Source organism: Trichechus manatus, unplaced genomic scaffold (assembly GCF_000243295.1).
Source record: "Trichechus manatus latirostris isolate Lorelei unplaced genomic scaffold, TriManLat1.0 scaffold00089, whole genome shotgun sequence".
NCBI classification, from domain to species: Eukaryota; Metazoa; Chordata; class Mammalia; order Sirenia; family Trichechidae; genus Trichechus; species Trichechus manatus.
This window is the reverse complement of record NW_004444025.1, coordinates 4506189-4524516: the sequence shown is the minus strand read 5'-3', so window position 1 is coordinate 4524516 and position 18328 is coordinate 4506189. Positions and strand designations below refer to the sequence as shown.

Sequence of the window (18328 nt, the reverse complement as noted above, 5' to 3'; positions counted from 1 at the left end):
TCGCTGTTGGTTGCCACTTAAACGCTACTCTACTGCTGCTGCTGTTAGTTGCTGTGGAGTCTATTCCAACTCAGGGCAACCAGGCATGCAGAGCAGAACTGCTCTATAAGGTTCTCAAGACTATGATCTTCCAGAAGCAGAGAGCCAGGCCTGTCGTCCAAGGTGCCTCTGGTATCTGCTGGTTAATTAAGATGCTTCTCATTAAAAATTCGTAAAAAACAAAATTTATCTAGAATAAGTTTCATTACAGCTTACTTTTCTCTAAAATTTTCTATGTAAATCAATAAGCTAAATAAAATTTTGATGGAATATAGTTAATCGTTTATGGCACTACCCCTTAAGTTTGGCAGTTAATACATCTGCATGTAAATGATTTTACCAATTTAAAGTGGTCATATCTATTAAAATGGGTCAAGGATCTGATCTCCATCTAGCCAAGAATTAATCAGCAAATTAGTGCTAGATACTAGAAGTGAATTTAGTTTTATAATATAAATTTGTCATTAGTTTAAATTACTGTACCTGAACATAAAAAAAGAAAAAAAACAAACTGTTGCTGTCGAGTCTACTCCAACTCAGAGCAACCCTGTAAGGACACAGCAGAACTGCCCCCCACAAAGGGTTTCCAAGGCTGTAAATCTTTACAGAAGCCGACTGCCACATCTTTCTCCTGATGAGCAGCTGGTGGGTTCAAACTGCCGACCTTCTGGTTAGCAGCCGAGCACTGAACCACTGCACCACCAGGTCTCCTAAAGGAATAAAAAACCTACATCATAAAACTAGTGTCACAGGAGCCCAGAGGAAAAATTCACACACTGTTAAATACTAATGAAAATATCATTTAAATGACAGATTCAGAGCACCAGCACCAAAGTGATTAAATTGTTTTACTTACAGCAGTAAATCGATACCCAATAAAAATAACTTTGTTCCAAAAAGTTACAAGTTTATGTAAAGGAATATTTACTTGCTATAGAAACTAAATCAAAACTCAACACTCCTTTTCAATTTTTATTAAATTTCCCATTAACACAGAAGTGCACCATTACTTTTTTTCCCTGTATCACTACCTCCCAAACTCCAGGAAAGCAAAATCAAGTCATTAAACAACATTTATTAGCTCCAACTCTGTGCTAAGGGGTTTGCCACGTCCTGAGCTTTAAAGATGAGTAAGTCCCAGCCCAAGAAGCTCTCAGTCTAGTTGGGCTGACAGACATTTTTCAAGTTAATCCATTTTACGTGACAAAATGATCCTAATTTAGACTCCAAATTCAAGTATATGCTACACCCCTTCCAAAACAAGTAACTTCTGAAAACAAAGACTATTTAGAAACCACAAATGTCCCCAACACTTTATAACAACTTTTCTAGCCATTAACTTCTGATAGCAAATTATATTTTCTATATTTAAGAAAATATTGTTTCTGTGTTTGATGTTTTTAATAATAAACTACACTTGAAAGTAGAGATGAAAAAGGAAAGAGTTGGCCAGGCTTTGGAGTAACTAAAACTTTAGAAAATAATGACTGTGAAAGTGTGTACGTATACATAAATACACAGCCTGTTTATATTAATATTCATCGGGCTGTTCTGGATATAAGTCTAACTATCTCAATTCTTCAAACTATCTTATCCAATCTTTGTTGCAAACTTAGGAAATGCTTGGTCAAATTATTAGACATATTTGATTCACAATCTAAGTTATATATTTTAGCTTGCTAAAATTTACACATTTCCAAACTAGAGAAAAAACTGTTACCGTTGAGTTGATTCCTGCGTTTGGCTGCTAACCAAAAGGTCAGCAGCCCAAATCCACCAGCCACTCCTTCGAAACCCTATGGGGCAGTTCATGTCTGTCCTATAGGGTTGCTATGAGTCAGAATTGACTCGATGTCAATGGGTCCAAACTAGAGATGAGTTTAAAACACAACTCATGAGTTTAAAAAACTGAAATACAGCATCACAAATTGCCAAGAATTAAAAGAATTTAACCATATTGTTTCTAATCTTCATTCATATCTGATCCCCCCATCTTTGAGGGGCTGGAAAAAAATGAGGAACAAGACTTAGGGGCAAATATTTTCTACATGCCTGTCCTGTTCCTTGGATTTTGGATACCACAAAGTTCCTTTAGACACAGATAATGTACACAGAGACCCAAAGTTCTTTATTCCCAAACGTGAACCTCCAAGCCTAACTGTGATCTCAGCCTTAAGTAGGAATGGGTGGGAATTCCTCTCTCAACCCCATTTTCTTTGGTAGGATTTAAATTTACATCACACAGTTAGAGAGAACTCTTTGGAGAACCAACATGTAAAAATTATTTCACCTTAAAGACTTGGTTCCCACTTTATATATTCTGGGAGAGCTGTCTTCCTTCATAACTATAAACTTGTATCTTTATATTAGTTGTGTTCACAGAATAGTTTTTTTGAGTTTAGTATATTTCCTTCACAGAACTTGGTGGTTATGAACCTGGACTTTGGTGTCAAACAAACTGCTTTGTAGCCTTGGGCAGGTTACCTAACCTTAGTGGGTCTCAGGCATTTGGATTTCATGGACGGTTACAATTTCAAAACACACTGGGGCACTGGCATTGATTTTCCAACTATTTTACCAAGTAAGCATGTTAAAAATAAACATCAAACTGCTCCCCACCATTCTCATTTCAACAGAGACATTTAATATCACAAAAATATCACATTTAATATCACAGAATAAATAAATTTAGCTTTATCATATTATTCTGTTCCTGTCAAAAACTGATAAAAATTTTACCATAATGGGGAGTAGCCTATGGGTATAATACAACTAGCCTCATATGGTTGTGAGGATCAAACAAGTTAACGTATATTAAAGTTTTTAGCACAGCACTTGGCAACAAGTATTTAAAAATTTTCTTATTATTACCATTATTGTTTTTCAATAGTTGATATTCAATTACTCTGTTACTTTTTCCCTTAGGTAGCTTTGTATTGTTAGTATATTTTATAGCATATTAGTCAACTCAACAAAGTAAATTATAACGCATTGATTTGACAGATCTGACTTACAGTGCAGACTGTATTAGGTTTGCATTTGTCTGTGAATTACCACACTAAATGTGGCTCAACTAAATATGGGCATATTTTTCTCACATAATAAGAAATCTAGAGGTAGGCAATTCAGGGTTAGTGCAGATGTTCAGAGATGTCAATAAGGAAACTGACTCAGTTTCCTATTTAGCAAGTGATTTTAGTCTTCAAGGGCACAAGATGGCAGCTGCACAGCCAAGCAGGAAAGAAGAAGATGATTAAAAATAGCTCTACTGGTAATGCTTTGTCTTTTTATTTTGAAGGACAGTGCAGTGCAATGGGTTTATCTTTACATATGGCCTCTCTGGCCTTGGGTTTGTAACTCTGCCAAAAATGACTGGGTGGGCTGCAGTCTGTCCTGTGCTTAGTCTATTTTATGCACCTTGCAGGGATCGGTCAATTTGCTATGCAAACAGTGGTTTGCAAATCCACCCAACTGAATTGACTGACTTGCAGTCCACTGAGGGGATTGGTTGGTTTGCGGTCTTACAGGGAGGGTCATGCCTTGAAACTGACAAGGAATTGGCTTATATAAACAGCCAACCTAACAGAAGGTTTTAGAGGAGAGAGGCAAAGACAGAGAGGAGAAAGGAGTCTCCCAGAAGAGCTGTATATGGGTCATGAGCTGTAACACTGAAACCGCACTGATGGCACAGAGCGCAGCACAGCCAAGCGGCAGAGGAACCGCAGCAGCAACAGCAGCAGTGGGAACCACGAGACGGCAGATGGTTGCAGCAGGCTAGTCGTCCCACTGAGCAAAGCCGGGCACCTCCGGGCAGGAGGCCACCGATGGAGCTGGGTGCCCCCTAAAGGGGAAGCAGCCACTGTCTGGGCCCCTGCAGGCAGGCGCCCGAGCACAGCAAGCAGCAGTGTGACAGCAGCAGACGCCCCAGCCGTGCTGAGAGCTGTAACCCTAAAGCCAAAGGAGGCTGGGAGGAGGCCTGTCCTGCGGGGGCTGAGAAGAGGCACGCAGGGTGAGAAGGATGCAGGCATAGCCAACAAGGGCCTGCCAGCACAGCAGAGACGAGCTGAGAGCTGTCCTAGTTGGAAGCCATTCTGACTGATGAACCGCATCCAGTATCCCAAACTGTGCCTGTTACTTCCCAAGTTGTAGCCTGCTGCTTCCCTAATAAACCACAGAACTGAGTATGGTATGCGTGGCTCTTGAAACAAGCAAATCCAGCAGAGAAGCTGAGAGCGCTGCGGAGTGGGAGTCAGGGGGGACGACTGGTGTCAGAAATGGTGAAGAAGTTGGAGTGAAGGTATGTCTGACCTCCACCTCACAGGAGCCAGCTCTGTGCCGATCCTGATTCTTATCACTCAGGTATCCAGACGAGTTCTGACCCTCCATTATGAAAGCCCTCTCCACGTACTTATCGTTGGCCAAAGCTGTCACATATATGTATATGGGAAGAACAGACTTGTAGAGATATTTCTACTTCGATTTGATTTTAAAAGAAATTCCGCTTTCCCCGCTTCTGGATCCTAACAGAAAAAGTTTAAAGTATTAATCACACTCAGATAACTCTATCATTCACTGCTGTTACAGTACCTCTGACTAGACTTTTTAAACACCCTTGCTGCATCCTTCTCTGCCTTCCACCTCCTCACTCCTACTAAAAGTAATTAAGTGAAAGAATTATTAAGTTCCCAGAAAAGGAAAAGGGAAAAAAACTTATAGCTTAAATTTCACTCAGATTTTACTTCCTTCAGCTGCTATCACAATTTATTTTCTATTTTGCTTAGTGTACAGGGAATATTCTAACATTTTTTTTTCCTTATACCAAATATTCTAATTTACTTAAATTTAGGATCATGAGACTGATAAAATACAGATTAATAATTTAAAATTATTTTAGCTCTCCTCCCCCATTTAATTTGTAGCTGTGTGTGTCTGCGTATGTACCCACACGACTACATATATAATCACTATTTTAAATGTCCTCCAACTAGAGTTTGCTTCAATCTTTTCACATCAGGGGCCCTTAAATGTGAGTCAGTCTGCTGTCTCCCTGTGCTGAGGTTGAGGTGTTTTGTTAAGACATCCTCAGAAGAGATTGTGTGTATTTCTCAGTGCATCACACCAGGAGATGCATGACGCTGGTATGTCTTATTCCTGGTTGATGTTAACTCTGATCACCTGGTTAACACAGTGTTACTAGTTTTCTTTACTGCAAAGTTACTGTTTCTCTCTTTGTAATTAACTAATTTATCTTGCGGGGAGACACCTTGAGACTATGTAATATCCTGTTTTTCACCATACTTTCACCCATTAATTTTGGCATCCACTGATGATTCCTCGTTAACTATTACTATTGTGGTGTTTGCCCACTGGTGATTTTCTAGTTCCATCATTCCTTCAATATTTTTTAATTAGAATTCTACTGTAAGGAAGGGCTGTCTCTCTCCATCATTTACTTCTTGATTTATTCAACTACTTACTTATATCACTATGGGTTCGTGGATATTTCTTTTTACCCTAGGGGTTTAATCCATCACTGCCATTATTGTGTTGCTCATGTTGTCCCACGTGTGGTCCTTGGGGCTCCTTGATGTACACATTCATTAAACTTCCTTCTGATTAGTTAAAAACAAAAAACAAAAAAAAACTGCTACTTTAGTTGAAAAAGATCAAATAATTTCTTTGAACAAGGAATCATGATGGCTAAGGCTAGCCTCACCACTTCCATTATAATCCAAAACACTTTTTATGGAAAGAAAATATGTCTATCAAAACATCCCAAATGTTCTGCACTACCACAACACTTGTTCATCCAAGACCGTATGGTATTTGGTTTAGATTTTGTACAGATTATAAAATTTTCACTTCATTGTCACTATTTAATTTCATCCCCCTTTGCAACGCATTCCCAATTCTGCTATTATTGGTATTTTCAGGAACACATGCCCAAACTATTCAGTGATAACAACAGACATTTTAGCCAAAAGGTAATGAGCCTTAATTACGTTGAATGAAGAAGCCAACAAAAAGTAACACACTCTATGATTCCATTTTATAACGTTCTTAAAATGGCAAAAGGAGATCTGGTGATACAGTGATTAAACACTCAACTACGAACTGAAAGTTCGACGGTTCAAACCCACAAGCCGCTCCACAGGAGAAAGATATGGCAGTCTGCTTCCATAGCCTTGGTAAACCTATGGGGCACTTCTACTCTGTCCCATAGGGTCGCTATGAGTTGGAATCAACTCAATACTCAATGGCAACTGGTTTTTTGTTTGTTTTCTTGAAATGGCAAAATTATAGAAGTGGAGAACAGATTACTGGTTTCCAGAGGTGGAAGAAGGGTAGTGATTGTGGCTATAAAATGGCAACGGGAGGGATCCTCAGGGAGACGGAACTGTTCTATATCTCAATTTTATCAGTCACTATCCTGGCTGTGGATATACTGCACCATAGTCTTGCAGAATGTTACCAATGAGAGAAAACGTGTAAAAGATACACAATTTCTCTGCATGATTTCCTACAACTGCATGTGAATCTACAATTTTCTCAAACTAGAGAATTTGATTTAAATTGTAAAAAGGCAATGGGACATAACTTTAGAGTGAATACTCAAAAGAATATCAGATAATCACCACATTGCCCCAACCCCTTATATCCACTGACTTAGTTTCCAGGAAAGTTACTATCAGGCCTCCCTGGAGTGACCAGCTAATGGCTAATTCCTGTTTAGGATCTCTTTTATTTTCTCATGTTAGAGGGGAGCAAACACCACGGGCTAGAGAAGAACAGAAAAATACCAAGGGCCAGTTATTAAGGTGAGTGTAGTCACGCACTGCCTAACATCCATTCAGGCAACATCCGACAGCATATATGTCCATGGTCCCATAAGGTTATACCAGCAGTCCGCACATTACAAACAAGTTCCGTTCCTAAGTCTGTCTTTAAATTGAATTTATACGTTAAGTTGGAACAGTTAGGTACACTTCGTATCAAACATCAGTCAAATGTTTGTCTTACTATATAGTATATACTGTACCTTTCCATGCATAAAAAACATTAAAGATATACTTCCAGATACCATAAAACATTTTTAACATAATAATACAGTAATACGAATACTAATAAGAATGTTTTGATAAACATTGCATAGTAGTGCCTGTTTGTTATTATGGACCACTGTATATACCTTGAATTTTTAACATAAAAGACTTTATAAGGATTGGTTCATAAATACAGGTTGTACGTAAGTCAGACATTCGTAACCCAGGACTGCCTGCATCAGTCGGACACTCATAACCCAGAGACCATCTGTGTCAGTTGGACATTTGTAACCCAGGGACCGTCTGTGTCAGTCGGACATTTCTCACCCAGGGACCGCCTGTGTAAGTCAGGCACTCGTGACCCGGCGACTGCCTGTATAACCTTACGGGACCACAGATGTATATGCAGTCAGATGTTGCCCAGATGACCATTATGCAGCACATGACTATAGAAAGAAGAAAGAAGGTTTTGGTTCCAATTACAAAACAAATCTCCCCTCAAGTCACTGACACTAAATCCTCTAAAACGTTTTATACATAGTGGATCTCAAAGCACAGAGATGGTAAAGCCCGGAGAATTTAAATGCAAAAACTTAAACTTTCCATCAATAAAAGCTAACCCCACTACCACCACCAAAGGTATACATTTTTACAGACTGAAAGCTACAAGGAAACATCTGAAGATAAGAAGAAGACACGTACACATTTCAGTAAGCGGTGGTTAATTAAGCATGTGAGATCAGAGGGCTTTTTCCTAAAAAGATAAAAATCCTAACAGTCAAAACAATGTGACTATCAGCTGATTTTTCTCCCCACAAAGACTGACATTATCACACTCATACATATAGAACAGGCATGCCTCAGATACATCATGGGTTTGGTTCAAACCACCACAAAGTGAATATCACACTGAAGCAAGTCTCAGGAATTTTCTGGCTTCCCAGTGCATGTGAAAGTTATGTTGACACTATACTGTAGTCTATCAAATGTGGAATAGCATTATTCTAAAAAAACAACCGATATACTTTAATTAAAAAACACTTTATTGCTAAAAAATGCTAACCATCATTTGGCCTTCAGCAAGTCATAATCTCTTTGCTGGTGGAGGGTCTTGCCTCGATGTTGATGGCTGCTGACAGATCAGGGTGGTGGTTGCTGAAGGTTGGGGTAGCTGTGGCAATTTCTTAAAATCAGACAGTAGTGAAGTCTGCTGCATCGACTGACTCTTCTTTTCATGAAAGAGTTCTCTGTAGCATGCGACGCTGTTTGATAGCATTTTACCCACAGTAGAACTTCTTTCAAAATTGAAGTCAATCCTCTCAAACCCTGCTGCTGCTTTATCAACTAGATTTCTGTAATATTCTAAATCCTTTGTTGGCGTTTCAACAGTGTTCACAGCATCTTCACCAGGAGTAGATTCCATCTCAAGAACCTACTTTCTTTGCTCACCCATAAGAAGCAATTCCTCATTATGTTGAAATTTCATCATGAGATTGCAGCAATTCAGTCGCATCTTCAGGCTCCATTTCTAATTTCACCACATCTGCAGTTACTTCAGCCACTGAAGTCTTGAACCCCTCAGAGACATCCATGAGGGTTGGAATCAACTTCTGACCTCTTCCCATGAATCACAAATATTCTCAATGGCACCCTGAATGGTGAATCCTTTCCAGAAGGTTTCAATTTACTTTGCCCAGATCCGTCAGAGGAATCACTATCTATGGGAACTACAGCCTTCTGAAATGTATTTCTTAAATAATAAGACTTGAAAGTCGAAATACTCCGTAATCCACGGGCTACAGAATGGATGCTGTGTTAGCAGGCACGAAAACAACATTAATCTCCTTGTACATCTCCATCAGGGCTCTTGGGTGACCAAGTGCATTGTCAATGAGCAGTAAAATTTTGAAAGGAAATCTTTTTCCTGAGTAGTAGGTCTCAACAGTGGGCTTAAAATATTCAGTAAACCATGTTGTAAACAAATGTGCTGTCATCCAGGCTTTGTTGTTCCATTTGTAGAGCACACACAGAGTAGATTTAGCATAATTCTTAAGGGCCTTAGAATTTTTAGAATGACAGATCAGCATTGGCTTCGATTAAAAGTCACCAGCTTCAATCGCTCATAACAAGAGAGACAGCCTGTCCTTTGAAGCCAGGCAGTGACTTCTCCTTCTCTACCTATGAGAAGTCTTAGATGGCATCTTCTTCCAATACTGCTATTTCGTCTACATTGAAAATCTGTTGTTTAGTGCAGCCACCTTCATCAATTATCTTAGCTGGATCTTCTGGATAACTTGCTGCAGCTTCTCCATCAGCACTTGCTGCTTCACCTTGCACTTTTATGTTACGGAGACGGCTTCTTTCCTGAAACCTCATGAACCAACCTCTGCTGGCTTCAAGCTCTTCTTCAGCTTCCTCACCTAGTTCAGCCTTCATAAAACTGAAGAGAGTTACGGCCTTGCTCTGGATTAGGCTTCGGCTTAATGGAATGTTGTGGCTGGTTTGATCCAGACCACTAAAACCTTCTCCCTATTAGCAACAAGGCTGTTTTACTTTCTTATCATTTGTATGCTCACTGGAGTAGCACATTCAATTTCCTTCAATAACTTTTCCTTCGTAGTCACAACTTGGCTAACCGTTTGGTGTAAGAGGCCTAGTTTTCGGCCTATCTCGGCTTTCGACATGCCTTCCTCACTAAGCTTAATCACTTCAAGCTTTTGATTTAAAGTGAGAGACAAGCGGCTCTTCTTTTCAATGGAGTACTCAAAGGCCATTGTAGGTTTGTTAACTGGCCTAATTTCAATACTGTCATGTCTCAGGGAACGGCAAGGCCTGAGGAGAAAGAAAGAGGCAGGGGAATGGCTGGTCGGTGGAGCAGTCAAAACACAACATTTATTGATTAAATTCACCATCTTATATGGGTGCATTTCGTGGTGCCCCAAAACAATTACAACAGTAACATCAAAGGTCACTGATCACAAATCACCATAATACACTAATAATAATGAAAAAGTCTGAAATGTTGCAAGAACTACCACAAAATGTAAGACAAAGACATGAAGTGAGTGCGTGCTGTTGGAAAAATGGCACCGATAGACTTGCTCGACGCAGGGTTGACACAAACCTTCCATTTGTAAAAAACACAGTATCTGCGAAGGACAACAAAACATGTATGCCCTTCCACATGACGTCACACTGGTTCATCCCACCGATGGCATTATGCTGACTAGACCTAGTGAGGAAGAAGTTCATGACTCTAGACTTAGTGACAGGACCTCTGCATGCTAGAGGGTAGAAAAGTAATCCGACAAGAACTCAGGTGCCTTCCATCTCAGTGAAATTTAAGGGGTACAGTGCTATGGGGCATTCTGAAATATTCCTTCCAAGGTGAAGGATAAGTTGTTACATCTGGCCCTCCCCACACACAACTACAAAAACAGGCACAACGCCTGGTGGGCCTCTGGATCTTGAAGGCAACATATTCCTCATCTGGGTGAGCTACACCAGCCTATTTGTCAAGTGACTCAAAATGCTGTTAGTTTTGAGTGGGGCCCAGAACAAGAGAAGGCTCTGCAACAGGTTCAGGCTGTTGTGCAAGCTGCTCTGCCACTTAGGCCATATGATACTGCTGATCCAATGGTGCTTGAAGTGTCAGTGGCAGAGAGAGATGCTGTTTAGAGTCTTTGGCAGGCCCCTATTGATGAACTGCTGTGCAGACCTTAGGATTTGGGAGCAAAGCTCTGCCATCCTCTGCAGATAACTATGCTCCTTTTGAGAAACAGCTTTTGGCTTGTTACCGGGCCTTAGTAGACACTGCTTCATCATGGGACATCAAGTCACCATGTGGCCTAAGCTACCCATCATGACCTGGGTGTTGTCTGATCCACAGAGTCATGAAAGTCAGACGTACAGAGCAGCACTCCATTATTAAATGTTAGTGGTGTACACGAGATAGGGTTTGAGCAGGACCTGAAGGTACAAGTAAGCTACATGAGGACGTGGCCCAAATGCCCAGGGTCCCCACTCCTGTCACATTACCTTCCTTCTCCCAGTCTGCACCAATGGCCTCATGAGGAGTTCCTTACGATCAGCTGACTGAGAAAGAGAAAACTCATGCCCAGTTTACAGATGGTTCTGTGTGATATGCAGGCACCACTCAAGAGTGGACAGTGACAGCACTACAGCCCCTTTCTGAAACCTCCCTGAAGGACAGTGGTGAAAGGAAATTCTCCCAGTGGTCAGAACTTAATTTTGCTTGGGAGGAGAGATGGCCAGATGTGTGACTGTATACTGATTCATTGGCTGTGACCAATGGTTTGGCTGGATGGTCAGGGACTTGGAAGGAACATGACTGGAAAATTGCTACCAGTCATGAACTTACAGGATGCCTTATCCAACATCATGGTAACCCACACAGCACTGCTTCAAATCAAAGGACTCACTCTACAGCAAATGAAGTACAGCAATGGACCCATGCTCATGGAATTCATTGGTCTTACCATGTTCCCTGTCATCCTGCAGCAGCTGGCTTAATAGAACAATGGAATGGCTTCTAAAGACACAATCACGGCGCTCGCTAGGTGGCAATACCTTGCAGGGTTGAGGCAATCTTCTCCAGGAGGTTGTACATGCTCTAAACCAGTGTCCAATATATGGTGCTGTTTCTCCCATAGCCAGAATTCATGGGTCCAGGAATCAAGGAGTGGAGATGGGAATGGCACCACTCACTATTACCCCTAGTGACCCACTTATGAAATTTTTGCTTCCAATATATTTCCATGACCCTATGCTCTGAGGGTCTACAGGTTTTAGTTCCAACGGGAGGAATGCTCCCACCTGGAGACACATCACTGATTCCATTGAACTGGAACTTAAGAATGCCACCTGGCCACTTTGGGCTCCTCATGCCTCTGGACCAACAGGCAAAAATGGGAGTTACTGTATGGGCTGCTGTGACTGATACTGATTACCAAGGGGAGATCGAACTGGTGTTACATAATGGGGGTAGAGAATCGTATAAATGTAATATAGGAGATCCCTTAGGATGTCTGTTAGTACTACCATGCCCTGTGATTAAAGTCAATGAAAACTACAACAACCCAATTCCAACATTACTACTAATAGCCCAGACCCTTCAGGAATGAAGTTTTGGGTCACCCCACCAGGCAAAGAACCATGACCAGCTGAGGTGCTTGCTGAAGGCAAAGAGTATACGGAATGGTGGTGGAAGAAGGTAGTTCTAAATATCAGCTACGACCACATGACCAGTTGCAGAAATGAAGACTGTAATTGTTTTTAGTATATCCTCTCCTCACTAATCAACATGGTTAGGTTCCAAAGACCAGGTCGTTACTTGAAATGGGTGTTATGTGAAAATGGAGGATGACCACATCAGATCACAAAAAATAGAGGATGACTACATCATTACATAACTGCCAAATTACATCATTACGTAACTGCCAAGTTACATCATTACGTAACTGCCAAACTACTGAGAATCACAGCACAGCCAAGCTGACAAACAACCTTAACTATCAAAGCCAGCATTACTTTCACCTTGCACCTCGGCATTCACTGCTGTCAGACATGTCATAATGTGCAAAACAGTCAGGCAGTAGATTTTTCACTATTGTCGTAAACACGAAACTTCAGATAATACAGTCGACAAATAAGGAGAAGGTGTATTTCTTGTTTTAAGTACATGAGTACATACAGATACATGTACGTATATACACACATATACATATATATACACACACATACATATATATGTATATATATCTTATATATAACAAATATCTTTGTTTTCTTCCCTCCCTCATTCCATTGCTTATTATAAAACATAAGATGTAAACAGGGATAGTGCATATTTGGTTGTACACATTAGTTGTATCATGTTAGGCAAGAGTAGCACTTTATAACTGTCTTTATTTAGAGATTATGTATGGTTTAAGGAGATGTGTACAGGTGCCAAATTGACAAGGGGTGTACTGTGATGGTTAAGGTTATGTGTCAACTTGGCTACGCCACGACTCTCAGTGGTTTGGCAAATATGATGAAATCATCCTCCATTCTGTGATCTAATGTGAGCAGCCAATCAGTTGAAAGAGCAGTTTCCTTGGGGGTGTGGCCTGAATCTAACATATACAAATGTTCTGGCAAATCTCGCCCTCTCTCTCTGGATCCTGCATCCAACTTGTCATACTCTGACTTCTAGCTCTTGGGACATGAACGAGCAGCCTGCCATCTGACCTGCAGCTTTTGGGATTTGCCAGCTCCCACAGCCCTATGAACCACCAGCCTGCCATCTGACCTGTCAACTTTGGGTTTGTCAGCCCCTGCAACCACGTGAGTCAGGAGAAGCCTCTAGCCTGACGTTTGACCCACAGATTTGGGACTTGCCAGCCTCCACAACTGTGTGAGCCATTTTCCTGAAATAAATCTAGCGCACATGGCTCGCTCTCTCCGTGTCTCTCTCTCTCTCTCTCTCTCTCTCTCTCTCTATATATATATATATATATATATATGGAACCCTAGTTGCCTGGTTGCACATGGTTAAAGACCTCGCTGCTAACCAAAAGGTCAACACTTCAAATCCAACAGCCACTCCTTAGAAACCCTATGGGGTAGTTCTACTCTGTCCTGTAGGGTCACTATGAGTCAGAATCAACTCAATGGCAATAGGTTTGGTTTAGTTTTAGTTATACATACATATCTATATGCATACATAAAGATACGTGTATGTGTATATATACAATACACATATATACATATGTACGCTTCACTGGTGTTACTCCTCTAGAGAATACAGCCTAAGACAGGAGATTATAACTGCCTTTTTTTTTTTTTTTTCTTTTTATGATCTTTCTTGAGAAAAAAATAAAAGCAAAGTTAGCAACTAGGTGGTCCTTTTCTCTTTTATTTTTTCTTTAACTGTTCCATGAAAGCCCGGGGCCTGGGAGCCTCTGTGCTAAGCCATTACCTACATACAGTACTGCAGTTGGAGAGATTTCATTCTGAATCAGAGCCAAGATATGCAAAGCTAATTATGGAACTGTTAATTACTAAATGTTTAAAAGGTTGTTTGAAGGCGACTAAGCTCCAATATCACACAAGAATGCTAATAATTTTTTACCATAAACTTAAGTCTTTACTTGCCCAAAGTTATAAATATTCTTTAACCTAAAATTCAAATATCACTATTACGAAAGTTAAATGCTTGTGACCAATCTTATTTCTTTATGAGATGCACTTTTCAGAACACACACAGAGTTTAGCTGTGTTTTATGAACATAAACTACTTAACAAATATTTATTACTTAAAGTCCAAAGATGAGATACAATATAATCAGGATTCACATTTGTATCTGTTTTACTCAGCTTTTCGGGTCTTTGCTGCAGAGAAATGACATGGTGCTTCTGTCTATAGCGCCATGTTGGCTTTGCCTCCGGAGTTAATCAAAGGACAAGATGTCAAAGGAAAATGCTTTGACATAAACATAAACAATGCTAAAAAGAAAACTCAAATAGAAATTCAACTGTAAAAGATACAATTATTCTGCTAGATTTAAAAGTTAACTATTTTACCAGAAACACTCTTTCGAGAAGATTCTCGTAATTTAAAGTTTTCCAGGCTAAAGGTATTTTTTCAGCCCTCTCATGATGACATAAGACATTTTACTGAATGACTTTGCAAAGAATTAAATACTGTACTCTGTTATGAACTCTATTGCGACAAAATCACAAGTGAGCAACTAAATCAAAACATTTGATAGCCAAAAATTTTTTTAAATAGTGAAAGGCAAAGTAAGACTATCAACCAGGAAGGAATGGCTGGGAGGTGGTTTTCCACATACTATTTTAAAGAAGTAACTTTTAAACTAGTTAAAAATCACATTAAATTAGGGTTTTAGAGTAGAGGGAAACAATTCTACAATCAATGTTTCACCTGAAAAACTAAGATAATTATGGATTTAAACACTCTGCAGAAGCAAATTTCAAATGGTCTGAACTCAACAAGTTAATAAAATGGTTTAGTAAAATCATTTTAGTGTATAAAGCCTTGGGGGATAAAGCTGTTTGTAATTTATTTACCTCTTTTACTTCACTAAATTGCTTTGGTGAGCAAGCTTCCCATTTAAGCGATTAAAGACAGAAACCCAAACAGTTAAATAAAGCAGTTACTTAAGAGTTCTGTTTTCCAACAGATGCCCACTGAAAAATATCAACACACACATTAGTTTCATTATTTTCAAAGGGGTCAGTGTCCAATTGACTAGAACTTAGCCAGGTTGCAGCCACACAATATGGGACATACATTGGATTGAAGAAGTCTTTTTTTCCCCTCCTCTCAGAATATCAGGTGAAACAGTAGCAACTCCATGAACATAAATATGCATGATTTGGTTAAAAATTCAGGTGACAATTTTACTTCTGCTTACTATTCCCCCTCTCTAATGACATGCCTAAATACAAAGTGTTTAGGGATCCCATTTCCAGGTAGACATGAAAGCTCCCTAATTATCAAAGTCTCCATGTTTACACTAAGGCTCTCCTCCCTCACCCCCTCTCACCCCCAGGTTCTCTCCTAGCCAGCTTCTTAGGTTACACTGCTGACATCATGCTTACTTCTATGCAACTGATTGACCTAAATACAAAACTGTCTTCACAGAGTTTCAGAGAACAACCGTGCTGACAGGATTTTAAAAAAAGAAAAGAAAAAACTAAATTTAACAAAAAACTATTTTCCTCTATTCATGTTTTAAAGCACCTCCTTTCTGCTGTAATCAGAGTCAAACTCCTTTACCGAATCTATCCTTGGAGACAGAAGGCAACACAACAGCAGAATTTTGCTAATTAATGTCCTTCTGTTCAAATCAAACTAATTCAGTAAGTTTGCTTCTCTTATATTACAAAATTTCTAACTTTCATAAGAAAAATATAGAACAGGAAAACTTCCAGCCCCCGCATTAACAAAGCACTCTTAACATAAAAAGCATCTTGTACTCAAACATTTCCTTACTTTTTAGTAAATTTCAACCGTTTAAAATATCAACTATTTCTGACAAGCCAGGTTAAGATGCAAAACATTCACGTTTCCAACTACCTTCTCTATAAAACTGTAAACAATCACAGGGGTTGCATCAGTAATAACAAAATGAGCACCTACGTTCATAGGACTAAGAAGTCAGAATGCTCAAAAGGTGTGGTCGGGTTCTCTAATATTTACTTGCTCTGTGAAGGTCTGGTGAGGGAAATGTGATAGCTTCAGACTGTCAATGAAGCCTTCAGGCTCTGTGTTAGCAATAACTGGTCCACTTACTTCTGACTCATTCTAAGTTCTGTGCTGGGTCAGTTTTTACTCTAGTCTCCACAACTGGCATGGGAACAGGAAACTTTAAATAACAGTTCATTTACTGGCACAATCCTCATGCTGTCACAGTGGAGGTTTTGTCTCTTCCAGACTTGTCTGGTGACCAACCCTTCCACCTGATAGTAGGTTTTGGTCACTGCTCTTCTCCTCACTAATCAACGAAAGGCACCACTTTCCTTCTCTCTGATGTCCACGGAAGGCCTCTGACTTCACTTTCTGGCCTGCCTTGCTAGGTTCTACTATTCTCAGTCTGTGTGATTTCACTTGGCATTTCAAACAGCATTCCTGAAAGGAAGTGAAATACCTCACTGAAATCCGCGTTTCCATCACAAGGCAACCGCGAACACGCGTTTTTAGACACAGCAGACAAGTTTAAAACAAACATACACGAGGAAGGCGTACGACAGAGGTGGCACACAGCCCAGGGACAAGCTCAAAGCTGGACATTCTCGCTTCAGATCAACTAGTCCTTTACACCAACAACCTTCTGGAGACAAGTGTGAAATGAACTTTCTTGTAAAATTACAGTCCATCTCCCACAAGTTTTGTAAATATGTGCAGTCTATCCACGACCCCTCAGGTGTAACTGCTCCGTTGGGGAAAATGAAAAATCAAAAACAGTACCAGGTGCCATTCTTGGGGCTGGTCCAAATGCAGCCAGCGTAAGGCTCTGTTTTATTCTGTTCTCCTCGCATTAAATAATACTCAACGTCCAGGAACGAGTACGTTTAGATATGAACAGATGGCATCCAACATCTAACAAGCCAAGCAACTCTTTCCAAAGCATTAGCTCCTAAACGTCTGATGGTCCCAAGGATCAGGAGAGCTTATTTGTCTTAAGACGGTTGGCAGCGGGATCCCCTGGAGTCACCACCCCAATGCTTAGGAATATGCGTCATTATCCAGTCAGCAACTAAAAGCAAAGAAAATCAAACCACCACATTTTTATAAAATTTCCCCGCTCAAGTCCAACTTGAGACAACCAAATCCAACCACATTGGCCATTCCTCCATTTAAAGTGAAAGAAAAATAAGCCTGAAGGTAAACGAATGTATAAAGGTTAACAAACTTATCTAATTTTGACAAGGTCGTGCAACACCAAAAGGATCCGCAGGGTGCCCTTCCCGGGGGTGTATGTGAAGCCCGCTCTGCAGCTCAGTCTGCAATTTAAGCTAAAGACACGAGCCTAGCCAGTCAACTCTTGGCTTCAATGAAAAACAGCATCCCTTTTTCAAAAGAGTAAGTACATAAACATCCCAGTGGTTTACTTTAGGGGACCAACAGGGATTCGTCTTTCGCAGAACCATACAAGCTTCCTTCTGTACCTTTTGAAAAACCACTGAACTCTAAAGTGGGGACCGGTGCCTGCAGCCGGGGTGGCAGGAGTCGCCGGCAGAGGGGTGGAGAGACGCCCTGAGGTGCAGAGGATCCCCGAGTGCGGCTGGGGAGACGGGAAGTTAATGAAGAGAATTCCCTCCTCCGCGAGGCAAACGGAGGGAGGTCAGTAATGCACAGGGGAGCGAAAAGCAGGGGAATATCCATGAGGGAAAAAAATAAACCGAGCCGGGGACAGAGCGCTGGGAGGTCGTTAGAAGTCCAGGGTCCCGGTGGGAGCGGCGGGTGCGAGGGGCGAACTGTGTCAGGAAGGGGGAACGGCGAAGGGAGCAGCCTGTGAGCACAGTCTACCCAGTACGGGAGGCCGAGGCCGGGTCTCACCTGGGGGCTCCTCTCGGCGGGGTTCTTCATCACGGCTTGGCGGAAGCTGTTATCCACGTAGGACGCCATCTCCCCCCGCGGGCCCGGCCGGGGCCGCTCCGCACCCTCGCCGGCCTCCTCCCGGCCCAGCGCAGCCGCAGCCTCCGCCCTGCGCGCT

General features: G+C 40.9%; 1 protein-coding gene across 2 annotated transcripts in view; it reads right to left on the bottom strand.

Moving 5' to 3' along the window:
- RAPGEF2 (Rap guanine nucleotide exchange factor 2) overlaps positions 1-18316 on the bottom strand; it is a 314468-nt gene extending 296152 nt beyond the window's left edge. The window contains exon 1 of one of the 2 annotated variants that reach the window (XM_023736619.1): positions 18172-18316. In XM_023736619.1, the coding sequence (XP_023592387.1) occupies positions 18172-18240 (69 nt within the window). In that variant the 5' untranslated portion in view covers positions 18241-18316. Of the gene's footprint in view, positions 1-4347; positions 8743-18171 lie in introns of those variants that run through there. The other variant, XM_023736618.1, reaches the window with a different exon arrangement.
- Positions 18317-18328: the final 12 nt, after the last annotated feature.